Source organism: Muntiacus reevesi, chromosome 3 (genome assembly GCF_963930625.1).
Source record: "Muntiacus reevesi chromosome 3, mMunRee1.1, whole genome shotgun sequence".
Lineage (NCBI taxonomy): Eukaryota > Metazoa > Chordata > Mammalia > Artiodactyla > Cervidae > Muntiacus > Muntiacus reevesi.
The window spans coordinates 190,386,249-190,408,107 of NC_089251.1; the positions used below are offsets into that span (position 1 = coordinate 190,386,249).

General features: G+C 38.4%; 1 protein-coding gene across 1 annotated transcript in view; it reads right to left on the reverse strand.

Annotated features, from left to right (window-relative positions):
* Positions 1 to 21,859, reverse strand: part of LAMA2 (laminin subunit alpha 2) — a 673,037-nt gene that overhangs the window by 53,075 nt on the left and 598,103 nt on the right. The window contains exons 48-51 of the mRNA XM_065931349.1: positions 20,087 to 20,246; positions 15,694 to 15,818; positions 9,100 to 9,262; positions 8,277 to 8,421 (exon numbers count right to left, since the gene is read on the reverse strand). Of these exons, the coding sequence (XP_065787421.1) occupies positions 8,277 to 8,421; positions 9,100 to 9,262; positions 15,694 to 15,818; positions 20,087 to 20,246 (593 nt within the window). The remainder of the gene's footprint in view (positions 1 to 8,276; positions 8,422 to 9,099; positions 9,263 to 15,693; positions 15,819 to 20,086; positions 20,247 to 21,859) is intronic.

Sequence of the window (21,859 nt, forward strand, 5' to 3'; positions counted from 1 at the left end):
TCTGTATGTATGTGTTAGAATACAATATTTCTCTTTCTTTTTCTGACTCACTTCACTCTGTATAATAGGTTCTAGGTTCATCCACCTCATCAGAACTAACTCAAATGCATTCCCTTTTATGGCTGAGTATTCCATTGTGTTTATTTACCACAATTTCTTTATCCATTCATCTGCCAATGGACATCTAGGTTGCTTTCGTGTTCTAGCTATTGTAAATAGTGATGCAGTGAACAATGGGATACATGTGTCTTTTTCAATTTTGTTTTCCTCAGGTTATATGCCTAGGAGTGGGATTGCTGGGTCATACGATGGTTTTATTCTTAGTTTTTTAGGGGATCTCCATACCCTCTTCCATAGTAGCTGTACCAGTTTACATTCCTACCAACAGTGCAAGAGCATTCCCTTTTCTCCACATCCTCTCCAGCATTTACTGTTTGTAGACTTTTTCATGATGGCCCCAGTGGCTGACTATTTTTGTGGGGCTCCAAAATCACTGCAGGTGGTGATTGCAGCCATGAAATTAAAAGACGCTTACTCCTTGGAAGGAAAGTTATAACCAACCTAGACAGCATATTAAAAAGCAGAGACATTATTTTGCCAACAAAGGTCTGTCTAGTCAAGGCTATGGTTTTTCAAGTAGTCATGTATGGATGTGAGAGTTGGACTATAAAGAAGGCTGAGCACTGAAGAATTGATGCTCTTGAACTGTGGTGTTGGAGAAGACTCTTGAGAGTCCCTTGGACTGCAAGGAGATCCAACCAGTCCATCCTAAAGGAGACCAGTCCTGGGTGTTCATTGGAAGGACTGATATTGAAGCTGAAACTTCAATACTTTGGCCACCTGATGCAAAGAGCTGACTCAATGGAAAAGACCCCGATGCTGGGAAAGACTGAGGGCAGGAAGAGAAGGGGATGACAGAGGATGAGATGGTTGGATGGCATCACCAACTCAATGGACATGGGTTTGGGTGGACTCCAGGGGTTGGTGATGGACAGGGAGGCCTGGCGTGCTGTGGCTCATGGGGTCGCAAAGAGTCGGACATGACTGAGTGACTGATTGAGTGACTGACTGAGTGACTGAACTGATTCTGACTGGTGTGAGGTGATATCTCATTGTAGTTTTGATTTGCATTTTTCTAATAATGAGTGATGTTGAGCATCTTTTCATGAGTTTGTTAGCTATCTGTCTGTCTTCTTTGGAGAAATGTCTGTTCAGGTCTTTTCCCCACTTTTTGATTGGGTTGTTTGTTTTTCTGGTATTGAGTGGTATGAGCTGCTTGTATATTTTGGAAATGGATCCTTTGTCAGTTGTTTCACTTGCTATTATTTTCTCCTATTCTGAGGGTTGTCTTTTCACCTTGCTTATAGTTTCCTTTGCTGTGCAAAGCTGTTAAGTTTAATCAGGTCCCACTTTCCATTACTCTAGGAGGTGGGTCATAGAGGATCTTTCTTTGGTTTGTGTCGAGTGTTCTGCCTGTGTTTTCCTCTAAGAGTTTTATAATTTCTGGTCTTACATTTAGGTCTTTAATCCATTTTGAGTTTATCTTTGTGTGTGGTGTTAGCAACTGTTCTAATTGCTTTCTTTTCATGTAGCTGTTCAGTTTTCCCAGCACTATTTATTGAAGAGGTTTATTGAAGAAGTTGTATATCCTTGCCTCTTTGTCAAAAATAAGGTACCCTAAGGTGCTTGGGTTTATTTCTGGACTTTCTATCTTGTTCCACTGGCCTATATTTCTGTTTTTGTGCCAGTACCAAACTGTAGCTTTGTAGAATAATCTGAAGTCAGGAAGGTTGATTCCTCCAGCTCCATTCTTCTTTCTCAAGATTGCTTTGGCTATTCAGGGTCTCGTGTTTCCATATGAATTGTGAAATTTTTTGTTCTAACGCTGAGAAAAATGCCATTGGTAATTTGATAGGGGTCACATTGAATTTGCACATTGCATTTGGTAGTATAGTCATTTTCACAATATTGATTCTTCCTACCCAGGAACATGGAATATCTCTCCATCTATTTATGTCATCTTTGATTTCTTTCATTAGTGTCTTATAATTTTCTGTTTACAGTTCTTTTGTCTTCTTCTTAGGTAAGTTTATTCCTATATATTTAATTCTTTTTGTTGCAGTGGTGAATGGTATTGATTCCTTAATATCTCTTTCTGATTTTTCATTGTTAGTATATGGAAATGCAAGTGATATCTCTGTATTGATATTGTATCCTGCAACTTTGCTAAATTCACTGATTAGCTCTAGCAATTTTCTGGTACTATCTTTAAGGTTTTCTATGTAGAGTATCGTGTCATCTGCAAACAGTGAGAGCTTTATTTATTTTCTGATCTGTATTCTTTTAATTCTTTTTCTTCTTTGATTGCTGTAGCTAGGCCTTCCAAAACTATGTTGAATAATAGTAGAGAAAGTGGACACCCTTGTCTTGTTCCTGATCTTAGGGGGAATGCTATCAATTTTCACCATTGAGAATAATGATTGCTGTAGGCTTAACATATATGGCCTTTACTATGTTGAGGTAGGTTCCTTCTATGCCCATGTTTTGAAGAGTTTTAATCATAAACGGGTGCTGAATTTTGTCAAAGGTTTTTTCTGCATCTATTGAGATGACCATATGATTTTTATCTTTCAATTTGTTAATATGGTGTATCACATTGATTGATTTGTGTGTATTGAAGAATCCTTGCATTCCTGAAATAAACCCAACTTGATCATGGTGTATGAGCTTTTTGATGTGTTGCTGAATTCTGTTTGCTAAAATTTTGTTGAGGATTTTTGCATTTATGTTCTTCAGTGATATTGGCCTCCAGTTTTCTTTTTTTTGTGTTCTCTTTGCCTGGTTTTGGTATCAAGGTGATGGTGGCCTCGTAGAATGAGTTTGGAAGTGTTCCTTCCTCTGCAATTTTTTTAGGCATTAGTTCTTCTCTAAATGTTTGATAGAATTCTCCTATGAAGCTATCTGATCCTGGGGTTATGTTTTTTGGGAGATTTTTTGATCACAGCTTCAATTCAGTGCTTGTAATTGGGTTGTTCTTAATTTCTATCTCTTCCTGATTCAGTCTTGAAAGATTGAACTTTCCTAAGAATCTGTCCATTTCTTCCAGGTTATCCATTTTATTGCCAGATAGTTGTTCATAATAGTCTCTTATAATCCTTTGCATTTCTACATCATCTATTGTAACCACTCCTTTTTCATTTCTAATTTTGTTGATTTAACTCTTCTCTCTTTTTTTTCTTGATGAGTCTGGCTAAAGGTTTGTCAATTTTTTTATCTTCTCAAGGAAACAACTTTTAGTTTTATTAATCTTTACTATTGTTTCCTTAATTTCTTTTTCATTTATTTCTGCTCAGATCTTTATGATTTCTTTCCTTCTAGTAATTTTGGGGTGTTTTTGTTCTTCTTTTTCCAGATGTTTTAGGTGTGAAGTTAGATTGTCTATATGATGTTTTTCTTGTTTCATGAGGTAGGATTGTATTGCTATAAACTTCCCTCTTAGAACTGCTTTTGCTGCATTCCACAGCTTTTGAGATGTCATGTTTTCATTGTCATTTATTTCTAAAAGTTTTTTGATTTCCCTTTTGATTTCTTCAGTAACCTGTTGGTTATTCAGAAATGTGTTGTTTAATCTCCATGTAATTGTGTTTCTTACAGTTGTTTTCTTGTAATTGATATCCAGTCTCATAGTGTTGTAGTTGGAGAATATGCTTGATATGATTTCAATTTTCTTAAATTTACTGGGATTTGATAGGTGACCCAAATGTGGTCTATCCTGGAGAATGTTCCATGTGTCCTTGAGAAGAAGGTGTATTCTTCTGCATTTGGATGAAATGTCCTGAAGATATCAATGAGATCCATCTCATATAATGTATCATTTAAGACTTCTGTTTCCTCATTAATTTTCTGTTTTACTGATATTTCCATTGGTGTGAGTGGGGTGTTAAAGTCTCCTACCATTGTTGTGTTATTATCAGTTTCTCCTTTTATGTCTGTTAGTGTTTGTCTTATGTATTGAGCTGCTCCTATGTTGGGTGCATAGATATTTACAATTGTTACATCTTCCTCTTGGATTGATCCCTTGATCATTATGTAGTGTCTTTCCTTATCTCTTGTGATTACAAGAGATATTTTTTTAAGATTTTTTTAAGATTTTTTAAGATTACAAGAGATATTTTTATTTAATAAATAAAATACTTATTTTATTTTAAGGTCTATTTTGTCTGGTATGAGGACTGCTACTCCAGCTTTCTTTTGCTTCCCATTTGCATGGAATATATTTTTCCATCCTCTCACTTTCAGTCCATATGTGTCTTTAGGTCTGAATTGGGTTTCTTGTAGACAGCATATATATGGATCTTGTTTCTGTATCCATTCAGTCAGACTGTGTCTTTTGGTTGGAGCATTTAATCCATTTACACGTGAAGTAATTATTGATATATATGTTTCTACTGCCATTTTCTTTACTGTTTTGGGTTGATTTTGTAGATCTTTTTTCTTCTCTTGTATGTCTTGACTATATAAGTCTCTTTAATATTTGTTGTAAAACTGATTTGGTGGTACTGAATTCTCTTGACTTTTGCTTTTCTGAATAGCTTTTTATTTATCCATCAATTTAAATGAGATCCTTGCTGGGTACTATAATATTGGTTGTAGATTTTTTGCTTTCAGTACTTTAAATATTTACTGCCATTCACTTCTTGCCTGCAGAGTTTTTCCTGAAAGATCAGCTGTTCAGCATATGGGATTTCCCTTGTATGTTACTTGTTGCTTCTCCCTTGCTGCTTTTAATATTCTTTCTTTGTGTTTAGTCTTTGTTAGTTTGATTAGTATGTGTCTTGGTGTGTTTCTCCTTAGGTTTATCCTGTATGGAACTCTTCGTGCCTCTTGGACTTGATCGACTATTTCCTTTTCCATGTTGGAGAAATTTTCAACTATAATCTCTTCAAAAGTTTTCTCATACCCTTTATTTTTCTCTTCTTCTTCTGGGACCCCTATAATTCAAATGTTGGTGCATTTGATACTGTCCCAGAGGTCTCTGAGACTACCCTCAGTTCTTCTCATTCTTTTTACTTTATTCTGCTCATCAGAAGTTATTTCCACCATTTTATCTTTCAGCTCACTGATTCATTCTTCTGCTTCAGATATTCTGCTATTGAGTCCTTCTATTTTTAATTTCAGTGATTGTGTTGTTTGTCTCTGTATGTTCATTCTTTAATTCTTCTAGGTGTTTGTTAATTGATTCTTGCATTTTCTCAAATTTGTTTTCAAAGTTTTTGATCATCTTTACTATTATTATTCTGAATTCTTTTTCAGGTAGTTTGCCTATTTCCTCTTCATTTACTTGAACTTCTGTGTTTCTAGTTTGTTCCTTCATTTGTGGAGTATTCCTCTGCCTTTTCATTACTTTGTTTTTAACTTATTGTGTTTGAGGTTTCCTTTTCCCAGACTTCAAGGTTGAATTCTTTCATCCTTTTGGTTTCTGCTCTCCTAAGCTTGGTCCACTGGTTTGTGTAAGCTTTGTATAGGGTAAGATTTGTGCTGAGTTTTTGTTTGTTTTTCCTCTAATGGGCAGGGCTGAGTGAGTTGGTAATCCTGTCTGCTGATGATTGGATTTGTATTTTATTTTTATTTGTTGTTTAGATGAGGCTCCTTCACAGGGTGCTGTTGGTAGTTGGGTGATGCTGGGTCTTGTATTCAAGTGGTTTCATTTGTGTGATTTCTCACGATTTGATACTCCATAGGCTTAGTTCTCCAGTAGTCTAGGGTCTAGGAGCCAGGGCTCCCACTCCAAAGGCTCAGGGCTTGATCTCAAGTTTTGCATGCTTCAATATATCCTTTTCCCCTGGTCAGGTACTCTTGTCCACTCTCAGCTGGGGTTCTTCATGCACTTTTGTGTCTGAAGGTGTATTCCTGGCGTATCCTTGGAGAGAGATGTACTCCATGTCCACCTACTCCTCCGCCGTCTTGTTCTCTCCACTCTAGTATTCTTTCTGGGGAGTCCCATGGACAGAGACAGCTGGCATATTATGGCCCATAGGGTCGCAAAGAGCAGGACATGATGGAGGTGACCTGGCACTGGCCTGAGCTGAACTATAGTAATTCTCCTGCATACAAACAAGTTCTCTTCCAAGAGCACATTTGTAAGACCAGTGTGTTTGTAAATCCAAAAAAGTTAGCCTAGACACCCAGCCAACACAACTGGCTGTGTAGTGTTGTACTGTAAGTAGTTTATGTTACTTTTCACACAAAGAGTACATACAAAACACACACACAAAAGTAAAATATTTTTAACCTGACAGTACAGAACCTTGAAAAGTACAGTGGTACAGTCCAACAGCTGGCATACAGGGGCTGGCATCAAGTGAGCAGGCACAAAAATTTACTGACTGGAGGGGAAAGAGGTGGGAAATGGTAGAGCTGAAGTGTATGGAAGGATTTTGGTGATCAGAGAAGTTGCAGAAACGCCAGATTAGAGTCAAACATTTTTCTGAGCTCCTGTCCAGAGTCTGTAAATGTGCCTTGTGCTTCTCTTGCTTGGAAAAAAATGTATACAGACAGCTATTCCAATTAGTTATACAAATGTAAAACCAGTTTTTGTCCAAACTGAGGAGTTTTTCCAGGGTCTCCTCTTCCAAGGAAAAGGAGTTAGAGAATGATGTATGATGTTGTATTAATATTGTGCTCCCCGAGACCTCCAGGCTTTCACACAACGTTCAATTTTCTGAATTGTCCAAAGGAGTTTTTTACCCACAGAACTCCTAGCTCCTGCCCGTGCATCAGGGCACTCCCCTGAGGGCTGACCTCTGGATCTGACCTGAGTGTTTCTCTCTTCTGAGATTTCTAGCCTGCTGTACATGTCTCCATATGGTAATTAGTTTTACTCTCTACCTGCTGATTGACTTGTCTGTCTTCCCCTTTAGACTGCAATTTCCTTAAAGACACGGGCTTATCACAGACTTCACTTTGTTCTTGCCTAATAATGGCATCCCACTCCAGTACTATTGCCTGGAAAATCCCATGGACAGAGGGTCCCGGTAGGCTACAGTTCATGGGGTCGCAAAGAGTCAGACACGACTGAGCGACTTCACTTTCACTTTTTTTCTTTAATATTTACTGGGCTTCCCTAGTAGCTCAGCTGGTAAAGAATCCCCCCTGCAAAACAGGAGACTGGTTTGATTCCTGGGTTGGGAAGCTCCCCTGGGGAAGGGATAGGCTCCCCACTCCAATATGCTTGGTCTTCCCTGGTGGCTCAGATGGTAAAGAATCTGCCTGCAATGAGGGAGACCTGGGTTGGGAAGATCCCCTGGAGAAGGGAATGGCTATCCCCCCAGTATTCTTGCCTGGAGAATCCTTATGGACAGAGGAGCCTGACAGGCTACAGTCCATGACATGACTGTAGCGGTATCTGCCAAACACCTGGTAAGCATAGCACGGTACTTACTGGGTGTTTGGCAGATACGCTTTAAACATAGGAACGAAAGATGGTGCAAGGTTATATCTAAACTTTTGTGAAACATCACACAGGCATATTCAAAATGAATTAAGTCCAATTATATAAACAGAAGAATCAAAGTTTCATTTGTAGATACGAGCAAGGCCATAGTACCCAGAATTAGGGGGGTTATACTAAGATAACAATAACAGCACACTGGCACCTAATAGTCTTGGATTTCTGTCTTGGTTGTAAGACTTTATGTATAAATGTTTGGGACCACATAAAAGCTTCAGTCTACATTTTCTTTTCGCTAAACCAGAACAAAATACATGAGCAAATGAAGTAATGTTTGGGAAGTGTTTTGAAGATGTCCCAGAACCATAAAAATGTCACATTATTATTAACCAATTATTAGCTTGCCCACATACACATTTTTGGCACTTTCAAAAAGCTAAGAATTGGTAGTTGTGCTCTGTTGCCTGTACGATCTCTACCTGTGGGCCATGCGAAAGGAAACGTCTCGGCGAAACGGGAAGAAAAGGAAAGCATGCAAGCTTTTCAAATCTACTACAGGATATAATTTTACAAGTTGTAAGAGTTTTATGGTTTCAAATTAAGGTCTCACTTTCAAAAGAAAATGACAGAGTACCATTTGGCTCTTCAATCAGTCATGTCTAACCCAAACCACCTGTAATCTAAGCCAAAGAAATGACTGTATCAATTTTTCACAGAATTTGTGAGTACCTAAAATGACAGACAGGGTCTTCTTCATGATTAGGTACGTGGGAGCTTTAGATAGCATGATTAAGGCTCAGAGTGTATTACTACTATAAAAGCTCACCTTGTTTTTGAATTCTTGACAAGGTGAATGATTTCCATTTCCCGTCATTATGGTTTTGGTTGCTGACCACGGAAGCCACTCCTGAACCCAGATCATAGCTGACTTTTATGCGCCCATCAGTCAGCTCCACACTCATGAAATCCCTCTATGAATAGAGGAAAAATACACCAGTGATTAGACACACAGAGAAATATATGGGTATTTCCTTTGTGGGGTTTGTAATAGGCCTTCATGGTTAAATTACTGAATGTGTTGATCTGTAAGTGAAATCCATTTTTGGAAATAGAATCAGTATCAGTATTTTATGAATGTTTGTGGGTGTGATGGTATGGTGCAAATGGTCAAAGATGAATTACTAGGATGCATTCTTTTATGACAGGAGTAAAAAGTGGGTTCCTTTGAAAATGTATTAAGCAAACTAAACAGGATGTTCCCAGAAAGAAGTTACTAGGAAACACTGACCTGGAAAAAATAATAAGGATATTTAGAACTATCTTCTCACTAAGGTGTTTAGAAGAAGGCTAAGGAAGGGTGTTTTTCTACTGCAAGTTTCCTTATAGAGAGAATCTTTACTGGGTGTTACTTTTAAAGAATTATAAGGCAGTTATTCTGAAAATAAATGATAATTAAATTATATATGTAATTAAAGTTATTGATGGGAATACATAAATACTATGCACCATTCTTTGCTATGCACACTCATCCCAGACTCTTCTGAACAATAATGATAATTCAACAATAACTGATAACTGCATTGGAATCCTACAAAAAAAGAGACAAACCATATCTTCAACTGTGAAAGATCAACTGTGCAAATCTTTACCAGGTCTCGTGTGGCAAGGTACATCAGGAGAGCGCTTGAAGAAAATGTCCTGAACTTGAACAGGACAGTGGAGATGTTGGGGTACCAGCGGATGGGGCGACTGACCAATGCATAGCCTTCTCCATCAAACTGAATGGTCCCCTCACTATCTTCCACCTGTGGACTGAAGAGAGGCATTTCATGTGAATCAGACGATGTCTATATGGCCCATGCATTTTCAATACATCGCACTCTATCTTGTGAGACTGGGCTGTGGGCTGCTGTAGGGCAGGGACAAGCCCAGACACATCTTCCATCCTTCCCCTTCTCTCCAGGGCCACCATCAGGCCAGGTAACCACCATCTCTCACCTGGACTTCATTAGGTGTTCAATAACCAGGTCAATGATGTTTTAAATCCTTTTGCTGAGGTGCCTAATGGATGGTTATGTCGGTGCTTAAGTGTATCTTAGTGGTGTGAACCAGAGGGATTTTGGGACATGCTGAGAAGGCGTTATTACATTTACCAAATACATAAACAGGGAGTAGGGGTTGGATGAAAAGGGTAAAGGTGGTCTAAAGGTGCTAACTTAAAAGCTGTAAGAAGAAAAGCCATGATGGAATATAGACTCCTATTCTCTGAATTCTCCAGCTGGATTTTCTGGAACATATTAGATGCAGACAATGAACAGCTCCTCTAACTGTGTATGTTTGTTGATCGGTCTTCTTCTCCAGTATGTAAGCTCTATAAAGTGCTTATGGGTCAGGCTTCATGTCAGGCACAACCTCAGCATCCAGTGCAATACTTGGCTCATAGTAGAAGCTGGTAAATATTTGTGGAATGAGGGGGGTATTAGTAAATCAAATTGCCTCACAGAAAATACATGTTCAATCAACACTGGTTGAATAATTAATGAATATCTAAGACAGCTCTTGTAAATACAGCGTTTAAAAAGATTTCTTTTTCAAAAGAAAAGTTATCATCTATCTTACCTAACTGATGTTAACAGCATAAGTTTTGATTGTGGAGATATTTTTAAACTTTAAATATCTGCATCTTAGTTTATATTTGAATCTGTGAAACTGGACTGTTGTATTAACTTGAGAGTAGAGAAGAGCTATTGAGAAATACAGCAATGCAAAATAACAATAACTGAGACTATTATTTGTATGAAATCTTGGCTAATGAGAAAAATAATAGTGTACAAACATTAATGGGCTTGTGGAGGAATAACTGTTTTGCATTTTAGGCAAGTTGGCTTCCTCTCTGTTTCTGGAAAAGAGAAATAAAACTCTGATGACAAAAGGCAGGGAAGAGTCTTATCTGTGTTCTTCACAATCATGTAATTGTAAGTTATATCTAAACTGGTATAAAATCAGATTGATATAGTTTTGCATAATGCAGCTTAAAGCTTAAAAAATGCTTTTTCAATATTCATGAAAAGTGTTAACTGAAAGGTTTGAGGGATGAAATCAGCCTATTAACAATATAATTTAGAGTGAATAAATGATGAATTTGGTCGCCTTTCATCATTATTAAAAATCCATTAAAATCTGGAATATCATGATGTTAGAGATAAGAAAATGTAATGTAGACTCTGGGCTTCCCTGGTGGCTCAGATGGTAAAGCGTCTATCTGTAATGCTGGAGACCTGGGTTCGATCCCTGGGTCGGGAAGATCCCCTGGAGAAGGAAATGGCAACCCACTCCAGTACTCTTGCCTGGAAAAACCCATGGACAGAAGAGCCTGGTAGGCTACAGTACCAAGTAGAAGGTCCGTGAGGGTATCAAATACTTGGATTTTGCATTATGTACCACCATGCTATCAACAACAACCCCAGAAAGAGTGTGGGGATCACCACTGACAGTTTCCCAAATACTTTGGCCCAAAGCAAAGTTACTTACAACTCAAAAAGAAGAAAACATAAAACTTCACTACATAATGTCAGAATAAGCACTGGAATAAAAAACATGTCACATTGTATCCTGATGTTCCTATGGCCTTAATCTATTAATTTCCTCAGCACATAATGGGAAGAACAGCAGCGTAGATGGCAGGTAACCTGGGGTCTGATGCGGAATCTCAGAGTCACGCAACATCTCAGGTCTCTGTCTCCACTCTGAGATGAGAGGTTTAGATCAGTGGACGATTTCTAAAGCCCATTCCCACTTCAACCCTGTAAGAGACTCTTCTGTTCAAGCAACAGGCAAATCTGCAAGCAGGAGTTTTGCATAAGAGCAGCAAAACATATGGTTGCAGATCAGGCTATTTTGTTTAATTCATTAACCAAAAACCAGGTAAGTGAAGTGAGTGAAGTCGCTCAGTCTTTCGTGTCCAACTCTGAGATCCCATGGAGTGTAGCCTATCAGGCTCCTCCGACCGTGGGATTCTCCAGGCAAGAATACTGGAGTGGGTTACCATTTCCTTCTCCAGGAGATCTTCCCAACCCGGGGATCGAACCTGGGTCTCCCACATTGCAGGCAGACGCTTTACCATCTGAGCCACCAGGGAAGCTCCAGGTAAACCTGGCTTCAAATCGGTGACTTTGAGGTTGGGGAAAAATGAATCTTTCCAATCACAGTCCATAAAATTTCAACAGCTAACGTTTTCAACAGCTAGAGTTTTCCTATTCATTTTCAATAGATTTACTAGGAAGAGTGACTATTCTTTTTTAATTAATAAATGATAATCTCACAGCCTCCAGAAAGAAAACCACAACCACAGAAAGCTAACCAAAATGATCACATGGATCACAGCCTTGTACAACTCAGTGAAGCTAGGAGCCATGTTGTGCAGGGCCACCCAAAATGGACAGGTCATGGTGGAGAGTTCTGAAAAACATGGTATGCTTGAGATGGGAATGGCAAGTCACTTCAGTATTCTTGCCTCGAGAACTCCATGAACAGTATGAAAAGGCAAAGAGATATGAAACTGGAAGATGAGCCTCCCGGGTTGGTAGGTATCCAATATGCTACTGAGGAAGAGCAGAGAAATAGCTTTAGGATGAATGAAGAAGCTGAGCCAAAGTAGAAACAATGCCCAGTTGTGGATGTATCTGGTGGTGAAAATAGGGTCCAAAGTTGTAAAGAACAGTATTGCATAGGAACCTGGAATGTTAGGTCCATGAATCAAGGTAAACTGGAAGTGGTCAAACAGGAGATGGCAAGAGTGGACATTGGCATTTTAGGTATCAGTGAACTAAAATGGACAGGAATGGGAGAATTTATTTCAGATTACTACCATTGGCAAGAATCCCTTAGAAGTAATGGAGTAGCCCTCATAATCAACAAAAGAGTTGGAAATACAGTACTCAGGTGCAATATCAAAAACGACAGAATGATCTCAGTTCATTTCCAAGGAAAACCATTCAACATCACAGTAATCCAAGTCTAAGCCCCAACCACTAATGTCAAAGAAGTTGAAGTTGAGTGGTTCTATGAAGACCTATAAGACCTTCTAGAACTAACACCAAAAAAAAAAAAAAAAAAAAAAAAGTCCTATTCATCATAGGGGATTGGAATGCAAAACTAGGAAGTCAAGAAATACCTGGAGTAACAGGAAAGTTTGGCCTTGGAGTACAAAATGACACAGGGCAAAGGCTAGCAGATTTTTGCCAAAAGAACACACTGGTCACAGCAAATACCCTCTTCCAACAACACAAGAGATGACTGTATACACGGACATCTCCAGATAGTCAATACCAAACTCAGACTGATGATATTTTTTGCAACCAAAGATGGAGAAGCTCTATACAGTCAGTAGAAAGGCCTGGAGCTGACTGTGGCTCACATCATCAGCTCCTTATGGCAAAATTCAGGCTTAAACTGAAGAAAGTAGGGAAAACCATTAAGTCATTCATGTATGACCTAAGTCAAATTCCTTATGATTATACAGTGGAAGTGACAATAGATTCAAGGGATTAGATCTGATAGACAGAGTGCCTGATGAACTATGGACAGAGGTTTGTAACATTGTATAGGAAGCAGGGATCAAGACCATCCCCAAGAAAAAGAAATACAAAAAGGCGAAACTGTTGTCTGAGGAAGCCTTACAAATAGCTGAGAAAAGAGAAGCTATAGGCAAAGGAGAAAAGGAAAGATATACTCATTTGAATTTAGAGTTCTAAGAATAGCAAGGAGAGATAAGAAAGCCTTCCTCAGTGAGCAATGCAAAGAAACAGAGGAAAAAAATAGAATGGTGAAGACTAGATCTCTTCAAGAGATACCAAGGAAGCATTTCATGCAAAGATGGGCACAATAAAGGACAGAAATGGTGTGGACTTAACAGAAGCAGAAGATATTAAGAAGAGGTTCCTAGAATACACAGAAGAACTATACAAAAAAGATCTTCATGAACCAGATAACCATGATGATATGATCACTCACCTAGAACCAGACATCCTGGAGTGTGAAGTCAAGTGGGCCATAGGAAGAATTACTACGAACAAAGCTACTAGAGGTGATGTAATTCCAGCTGAGCCACTGAAAATCCTAAAAAAATGATGCTGTTGAAGTGCTGCACTCAGTATATCAGCAAATTGGAAAACTCAGCAGTGGCCATAGGATTGGAAAAGGTCAGCTTTCCTTCCAACCCCAAAAAAGGCAGCACCAAAGAATGTTCAAACTACCACACAGTTGCACTGATTTCACATGCTAGCAAGGTAATTCTCAAAATCCTTCAAGCTAGGCTTCAACAGTACTTGAACTGAGAACTTCCAGATGTTCAAGCTAGATTTAGAAAAGGCAGATGAACCAGAGATCAAATCTGTTGAATCATAGAAAAAGCAAGAGAATTCCAGAAAAACATCTCATTCTGCTTTATTGACTATGCTAAAGCCTTTGACTGTGTGGATTACAACAAACTGTAGAAAATTCTTAAAGAGATAGGAATACCAGACCACCTTACCTACCTCTTGAGAAACCTGTATGCAGGTCAAGAAGCAATAGTTAGAACTGGACATGGAACAAGACTGGTTCAAAATTGGGAAAGGAGGACATGAAGGCCTGAGATCTTTGCAGAATTGATAATTAGCGATGCTATAGTCTTACATAATATGCATGGCTGAAAGGACATTTAAATGCTTTAGATGTTTGGTTGACAATAAACTTTTGAAAATTCTACTTATAAATTTACTGAAGAAATGTTTAGGGAAAAGTTGGTGTTGATTTGTGAGTAGCAGAATGATAATGTAGACCTCACTGTCCTTGTACTGAAATAATTTTACAGACAACATTCTATATTAGATTTTATCAAAGATTATGAACAAAACCACTATAAACCATGAATGAATCAGACTTTCAAATTGTCTTCAATGCTAGGTAGAAAAGTTCATGATGACAAAAAAAATAGAAAGTTAAAACTTTGGGGGAGAGTATATTTTGAGGCTACTTTCTTCTATAAAACTCTAGAGACATTGAGGAGAAAATGTGAAGTACTATCTGCTACATTAATGGAGAATTTAAGTCCCAGCAATGTACATGTTCTCTTTATATTAGAAATAAAAACTATAAACTCCTTAGCACCTAATTATTTTAGAGTTACTATGTGTGTTGATTAAGCTTCCAGGTTTTAATTTACATTTTATAGCTTTAACTAAATATAATTAAAATTGGTGTAGGCTCAGTTGATCAGTGGCCTTTAAGTTTTTATGCAGAGAAATCCTGTACTTCTACTTAATTTTTTACGTACTCTATTCAGGTTTATATAAGAATATTTATATATGCTTTATATACTTGATAAATATTTTTGAACTTCAACATTCTAACCTTTATCTTATACTTAATGATGGTTATTATGAAACTTTCTCCTGGCCTATCTTGACCTCTGTTTTTCCTTTCCCACTTAAAATCTTCAAGCCACATGGGTTTCCACTTGAAACACTTACCGGATGCTATATGTCATTTCATAAACCCAGTAGGAGACAAAACCTGCAGTATGGTTCTCTCTTTACTTGTAAACATAAACAGAGTGAATCTAGGCTTTAAGGGGCCTGCAGTTTAATCAGTTAAGGAGGGCTTTCTTTAAGTAAAACTGAAATATGACTATAAAAGAGCCACAGACACCCAACACTTCCTGGACACAAAGGTGAGTTGGAGTGGAAAGAGATAGTAGTTTTAACTGATTGAGGCTAAAATACCTTGTTGTTGTTATTTAGTCACTAAGTCACGTCCAACTCTTTGCGGCTTCATGGACTATAGCTTGCCAGGCTCCCTAGTCCATGGGATTTCCCAGACAAGAATAATGGTGAGGGTTGCCATTTTCTTCTGCAGGGAATCTTCCCATCCCAGGGGTCGAATCCTCATCTCATGCTTGGCAGGTGGGTTCTTCACCACTGAGCCACCTGGGAAGCCCTGAAATATCTCACCTTTGCAAATTTTACAAAAACACACGACTGTGTCCAAGTACTAGGGTACTCCCCAAGGCCTTGAACAGTGCCTACGCAAACTGGGGAGAGGACTTGAGGTCACTTTGCTTCCTGGTAAATCCACCTTTGGACACAATCACTTCAAACTTGTTGCTTATCATCCACATGATAATGGAACACTGCACAATAAAATTAAAGCTTTTGTGATGCACAGGCCAGACAGACGTTGGGACAGTCCTCCTCTTAACTAACCTGACGGTACATCCTTTGCAGTCACCTTCTATTTCTCGGAAATTCCACAGTCCTATAGGTTTACTGTCAAAGTATGCTTCTCCCATACAGCCAGTGAATGTGATCACACGCACAGCATCAGCCTTCTGTGGAGAGAAACATATTTGTTAGAATTTCACAAAAAAATCTTAAGAGAATCCATGCTGGTGTTGTTTGGGTGCTTAAGTAAGTGAGGAAGCGTTAGTCGCTCAGTCGTGTCCGACCCTTTGCGGTCCCATGGACTGTATAGGCCGCCAGGCTCCTCTGTTCATGGGATCCTCCAGGCAAGAATACTGGAGTGGGTTGCCATTCCCTTCTCCAGGGGACCTTCCCGACCCAAGGATTAAACCTGGGGTTTAGTCATTTAGTTGCGTGCAACTCTTTGAGAGTCCATGGACTGGAGCCCACCAAGTTCCTCTATGAGATTTTCCAGGCAAGAATACTGGAGTGGGTTGCCATTTTCTTCTCCAGGGGATGTTCCCAACCCAGGGATCGAATCTGTATCTTCTGCATTGGCAGGCGGACTCTTTACCACTGAGCTCCCAGGGAAGTCCTATAGTATTCATGAGAGTTGTTATCTGAGCAGAAGAATCTTGAGTAGTTATTATACACTCTTTGTAAAAATCTTGGTTGTGTACATATTCATTTTTTAACCGTATAATAATATATCCTCAGATCCTGGTTATTCTGTGCTATACCAGTTTATCACCATTAGTAAAAAAACTCTTCATGTTTCTGACTAAATGAACTGCTTATTCTCTTTGAGATTCTGTTTTCTTCTTGGTCTATAACATAGGATTATTGGGATAATTATATAAGAGAGTTTATTTATGGTTCCACATTCAATGCCTGGCACAGAGATGGGTGTTTAATAATTGCTAGTGCTCCTACACCACTAAAAAGATTTCTCCCCAGAGATTACGAGAAAGGGTTGTTGTTGAGTTGCTAACTTGTGTCTGACTCTTTCGTCCGTGGGATTTCTCAGGCAAGCATGCTGGAGTGGGTTGCCACTTCCTTCTCCATAGGGGAAATGGTAGATACTGACAAAGGGGGAAAAATGCTTGCATAGAGATTATGCTATGAAACTGCTGTTCCGTTTTTCATTTCCTTTTACATTCAAGTAGGTTTCTAGTGCGGGAGAGTGAAGGGACAGAGTCAATTTGTAAGAGAAGGGACCCTGTGGTTGTTGCTTGGGGGCATACACAGCACAGAGCCTGACATCTAATAAGGGCAGAATAAATATTTGTTGAATGACAACCTTAGTGTCATTCTTACAGGGAAAGGTCTTTTTAAAATTTTTATTTTATATTGGAGCATACCTGTCTGCCAATGCAGGAGAAGCAAGAGATGTGGGTTCGATTCCTAGGTTGGGAACATACTCTGGAGAAGGGAATGGCAACCCACTCCAGTATTATTGCCTGGAGAATTTTATGGAGAGAGGAGCCTGGCAGACTACAGTCCATGGATCCCAAAGAGCCAGACATGACTGAGCACGTACACTATAATTGATTAACCATGTTGTGTTAGTTTCAGATGTACAACAAGGTGATTCAGTTATACATATACATCTATTCCTTTTCAAATGCTTTTCCCATTTAGGTTACTGCAAAATATTCATCTGAGTTCCCTGTGCTACACAATGGGTCCTTGTTGGTTATCTGTTCTAAATACAGCAGTGTGTACATGTCAATTCTTGGTATATAACACTCAAGAAGGAGGAGGATGATTCAGTTCTCTCTAGAGAGACTTGGTGTTTTTTAAACAACTGTTTGTTTTGGTATTGATAATGTTACAATTCCAAAACACTCTGCCAAAGTGAATCCACATTTATCTGAGTAACCTGGAAGGAAAAAGTGAATTGATATATTTGGGTTTTAGAACAAATATAAGAAGATAGTCATGGAGTAGTTAAACATTTGTAGTTATAATTTAGATTAAACTCATGAACATATACATCTTGCTACTGCTATAATCAAATGGGGCATTGCCATGGAGAAGAAATGTTGGTCAGACACACATTTACAAGTCAAGGACAGTCCTTGGGATTCTTTGTTATCTGTGGAAGCTTCCCTTAATTTTCTGAAAGCTGATTATCCTACTTGTGAATTCTATTTGCTTTTTGTTTTTCCTCTTGCATTATAAAAACTATACCTGGGATATTTTCCTGCTGCTGTGAATTTTCATTAGCATGTCGATTTAGTTACTTGTTTCAGTTTTTGGTTCATGTAATGGTATGGCAGGAACCTTGAAACTCTTGGTGAAAATGATTAAGATTTTCTATAGATTGCATTTGCCTTTACTTTTCCCCCCATATTCTGGCATAAATCAGTTTCTTTATGCCTGCTGCTGCTAAGTCACTTCAGTCGTGTCTGACCCTGTAAGACCCCATAGATGGCAGCCCACCAGGCTCCTCCATCCCTGGGATTCTCAAGGCAAGAACACTGGAGTGGGTTGCCATTTCCTTCTCCTTCTTTATGCCTAGTGACATCTAAATAATAAGAATTATTTAAGGTGCAATTTAAGGTGTGACTACCAGATGGTAAAGAATCTTCCTACAATGTGGGACACCTGGGTTTGATCCCTGGGTTGAGAAGATTCCCTGGAGGAGGGCATGGCAACCCACTCCAGTATTCTTGCCTGGAGAATCCCATGGACAGAGGAGTTTGGTGGGCTACAGCCCATAGGGTTGCAAAGAGTCAGACATGACTGAAGCGACAGCACATAGCACCATATCTTAGGCATTTGTTATAAATTTTATGCATATAATCTCACTATTCATTGTGGTAGGAAGGGATGGTGGTTAAGAATAGAGATTCTTGTGCGTGGCAACAAGTGTTCAGGTTCCAGTTCCACCACTGACTGTCATGTGATCTTGGGTGAATCATTTAATTTATTTCTTACATAGATTTCTTAAGTATAAAATGAAGCTTCTATCTACATTTTCAGGTTCTTATAAAAATTGTTAATTCATGTAAATTACTTAGAACATTACTTAGCACATAGTAAGGATTATATAAATGATATGAGTTTATTACTGTGTATTATCCTACAATATGCAAGCAGTGTAGATATTTTTATCTTACTATTCTAGTTGAGGAAACTGAAGCCCAAGGGGTTAAGTGACTTGCCTAAGATCATATTTTAGCAAGTGATACATCAGGGAACTCAGCCTGGATTTAATTTCAAATTTTCTTTCTTTTTTCCTTTCTGGTTTTGTGTGTGTGTGTGTGTGTGTGTGTGTGTGTGTGTGTGTGTGTGTGTGTGTGTGTGTGTGCATGCTCAGTTGCTAAGCTGTGTCTGACTCCTTGCGACCCCATGGACTGTAGCCCACCAGGCTCCTCTATCCATGGGCTTTTCCTGGCAAGAATACTGGAGTGGGTTGCAATTTCCTCCTTCAGGAGATCTTTCCAACCCAGGGATGGAATGCATATCTCCTGTGTCTCCTACATTGCAGGCAAATATAACTCGGTGCTACCCCTGTATTTATCTTTCTGAGGAGGAGAGAAATTGGCAATATGATGGTATATTACTATGTACCATATACATTCATATGCAGCTCTAAGAAAAGAGGGTGATTTTAGTGTGCAGGTATGGAACCCATTCCAATACTTTAGAATCACATCTCATACACAAAGCAAACAAAACAGCCTCACTTCATATGAAGCTGACTTCTCATAAATTTGGGGTCACCCTGGCTTTTCACACTTTCTGACTAATCTTATCCCAGGATGATTCTGACAAGCTCAGGATTACCCATTATATTTGGTTGTGCTCTTACATTTCACCCACAGGTCGTTTTCCAACACCTAATTCCATCTAATCAACATGAGCATCTTTAAAATGCAGGCACTTTACAATTTGAAATGCACAAGGACCTGTCACGAAGCAATTATGAATATTAAGTGCACTACTCAATAAGAATGAGAAGAGCAACTTGAAAACTTTAAAAATCGGGTCATGATTTGAAGGCTTATGGCTCCTGTGATATTTCCCAAGGTATTCATAAATCTTTTAATTAGATATGAGTTTGAACTTTACAGCACTTCATATCAATAAATCATAAATTGATTCAGAAAATGAGGTATCGTTAAAAAATACTTTGCTCTTGAGGTAACTAAAATAAGAATATCAAAAAATTGAAGCCACAGATTAGGGCAAAACAATAACTGTGTAAGTAAATACACACAGGTTTAAAAAGATTATGTTTTCAGATTGGATATTTGAGGAAGAAAATTCTTACTCAAAATATATCCATGTTTTCATAAAAACAAATTAAGTAAAAAGCTGTCAAGTTTTGCAGTGTTGTGTCCTGTCTTTGCCCAAAGTCACCATGCCAGGAACTGTCTACAGAGATGGATGGGGAGAAGCACATTACCTTCAATTTCCCAGTCAAGCCACCAACAAATAGCATTGCATTTGCATCCACATCGAGAATAGTGTACCCGGGAGGTGATGCTGAATGGTATGTACTGGGCATAATGCTGGCTTTGGGTCCATCCAGAGCTCTCACGGAAATAGTTCCATTTCTCCCAGTTCTTCCAGGGTACGTGTTGGAATGAAATGAAAGAAAATAGAGAAAAATGAAGTATGTATCACATTTCTGATCACTTCAGATTTAAAAGATATAAAATGTAGAGACTTGTTTTGGAATTTAGCTTCAAATATTCCAGATTCATTAAACTGCAAATCAAAACCCAGAGTCTGATCTCTGCTGTATGTTTACCATCAAATTCAACCAGGACCACTGAGCAATATACCCTGATTCTGACTGAGTCCATTAATAGGAAATGACACAGTAGCAACTAGCTGATGGAATGGCTGCTGGTTAGATGGACAGTCTTTTCCCTTTTGCTTTACAAAACAATGTGCTATTTACCTACATGGACTGTTTAAATAATGCTATACTACTTCATTTAGCATTTTGCCTAATTTAATTCAGCAAGTGAACTCTGAATAAGCCACCCTTCTGCATTATAAGCTGCATAATTTCTTCTAAAAATCCCTGACTATATCTTGGATTCAAATTTGCTGTAGCTGTTCCTGGAATTGTGCATCATTTACTGTTTGGCAAACCATCTTAATGTGTACACTGTAACATCCAGGCTTCAGAGTTGTGCATACAAATTGCATAGAAGAACTTCACATTTAGATTCAATTAACGGAATTTCAGAAGCTATTATTATTGTATTTTATTCTTTTTTAAAATTGATTGGTTCCCATGAGTTGTTAAACATGAAAATCTGAACTCTTTTCTGAGACAAGCAGTTATAACAAAACTTTGTCATTTTTCTCTCCCTGCCGTCTCATTTTGGTAAGCTTTTTATCTTTGAGGGTGCAGCATTAACTGAAATACATGGAAAAATAGAATGAATTTATCAAAAAAGGTTCTTGTTTAACAGAATATATCTCATCTAATAGAAGAACTGTACTTTGCAAATATAAGCATTCTTAAGTCCTGTAAAGTACTTAATCCCCCCTACCATCACAAATGCAAGCATTTTATCTATTGCTCTCTCCTCCCTGTCTTTGTCTCTCTCTGTCTCTCTCTCACACAGTTTTATTTAAGATCTTAAAAGGAATTAAAGATATTTCTTCGTATTAAGTTTCTTCAAGAAACTTTTAATTATGAAAAATTAAACATATTCACACATAGGATGAAATTCTATGTATCCATAATCTAGATTCAATAATCACCAGATCTTTAAGTCCTCTGTACCCAACTTTGATCAACTTCCCTTGGCCTTTAACAAAACCTCTCTGTTTTGTATATAGTAGGCAGTTGAAAATTAGAAAAAGAAGATGAGAAATGAAGAGCAAGTATCAAGGAGAAGAATGGATTCTACAAGTAATCTGCACACTGTTAGAAGTTAATTAATTAATTAAAGCATCAAAGACAGAATTAATCAATTTCCTATTCCTTTCATGTTAAATAGTGTGGGCCTGATATTATATACTCATGCCAGCATGTAGATAACTACACAGTAAGCCAAGGCCGCTACGGAGACTAGAGGAGGAGCTTTGCACCAAAGATAGGCTGATCCACCAAAGTGAATCAGTTATGCATTTACATATCTCCCTCTTTGTCAGATCTCCTTCCCGTTTAGGTCAGCACAAAGCGCTGAGTAGACTTTCCTGTGCAGTCCAGTAG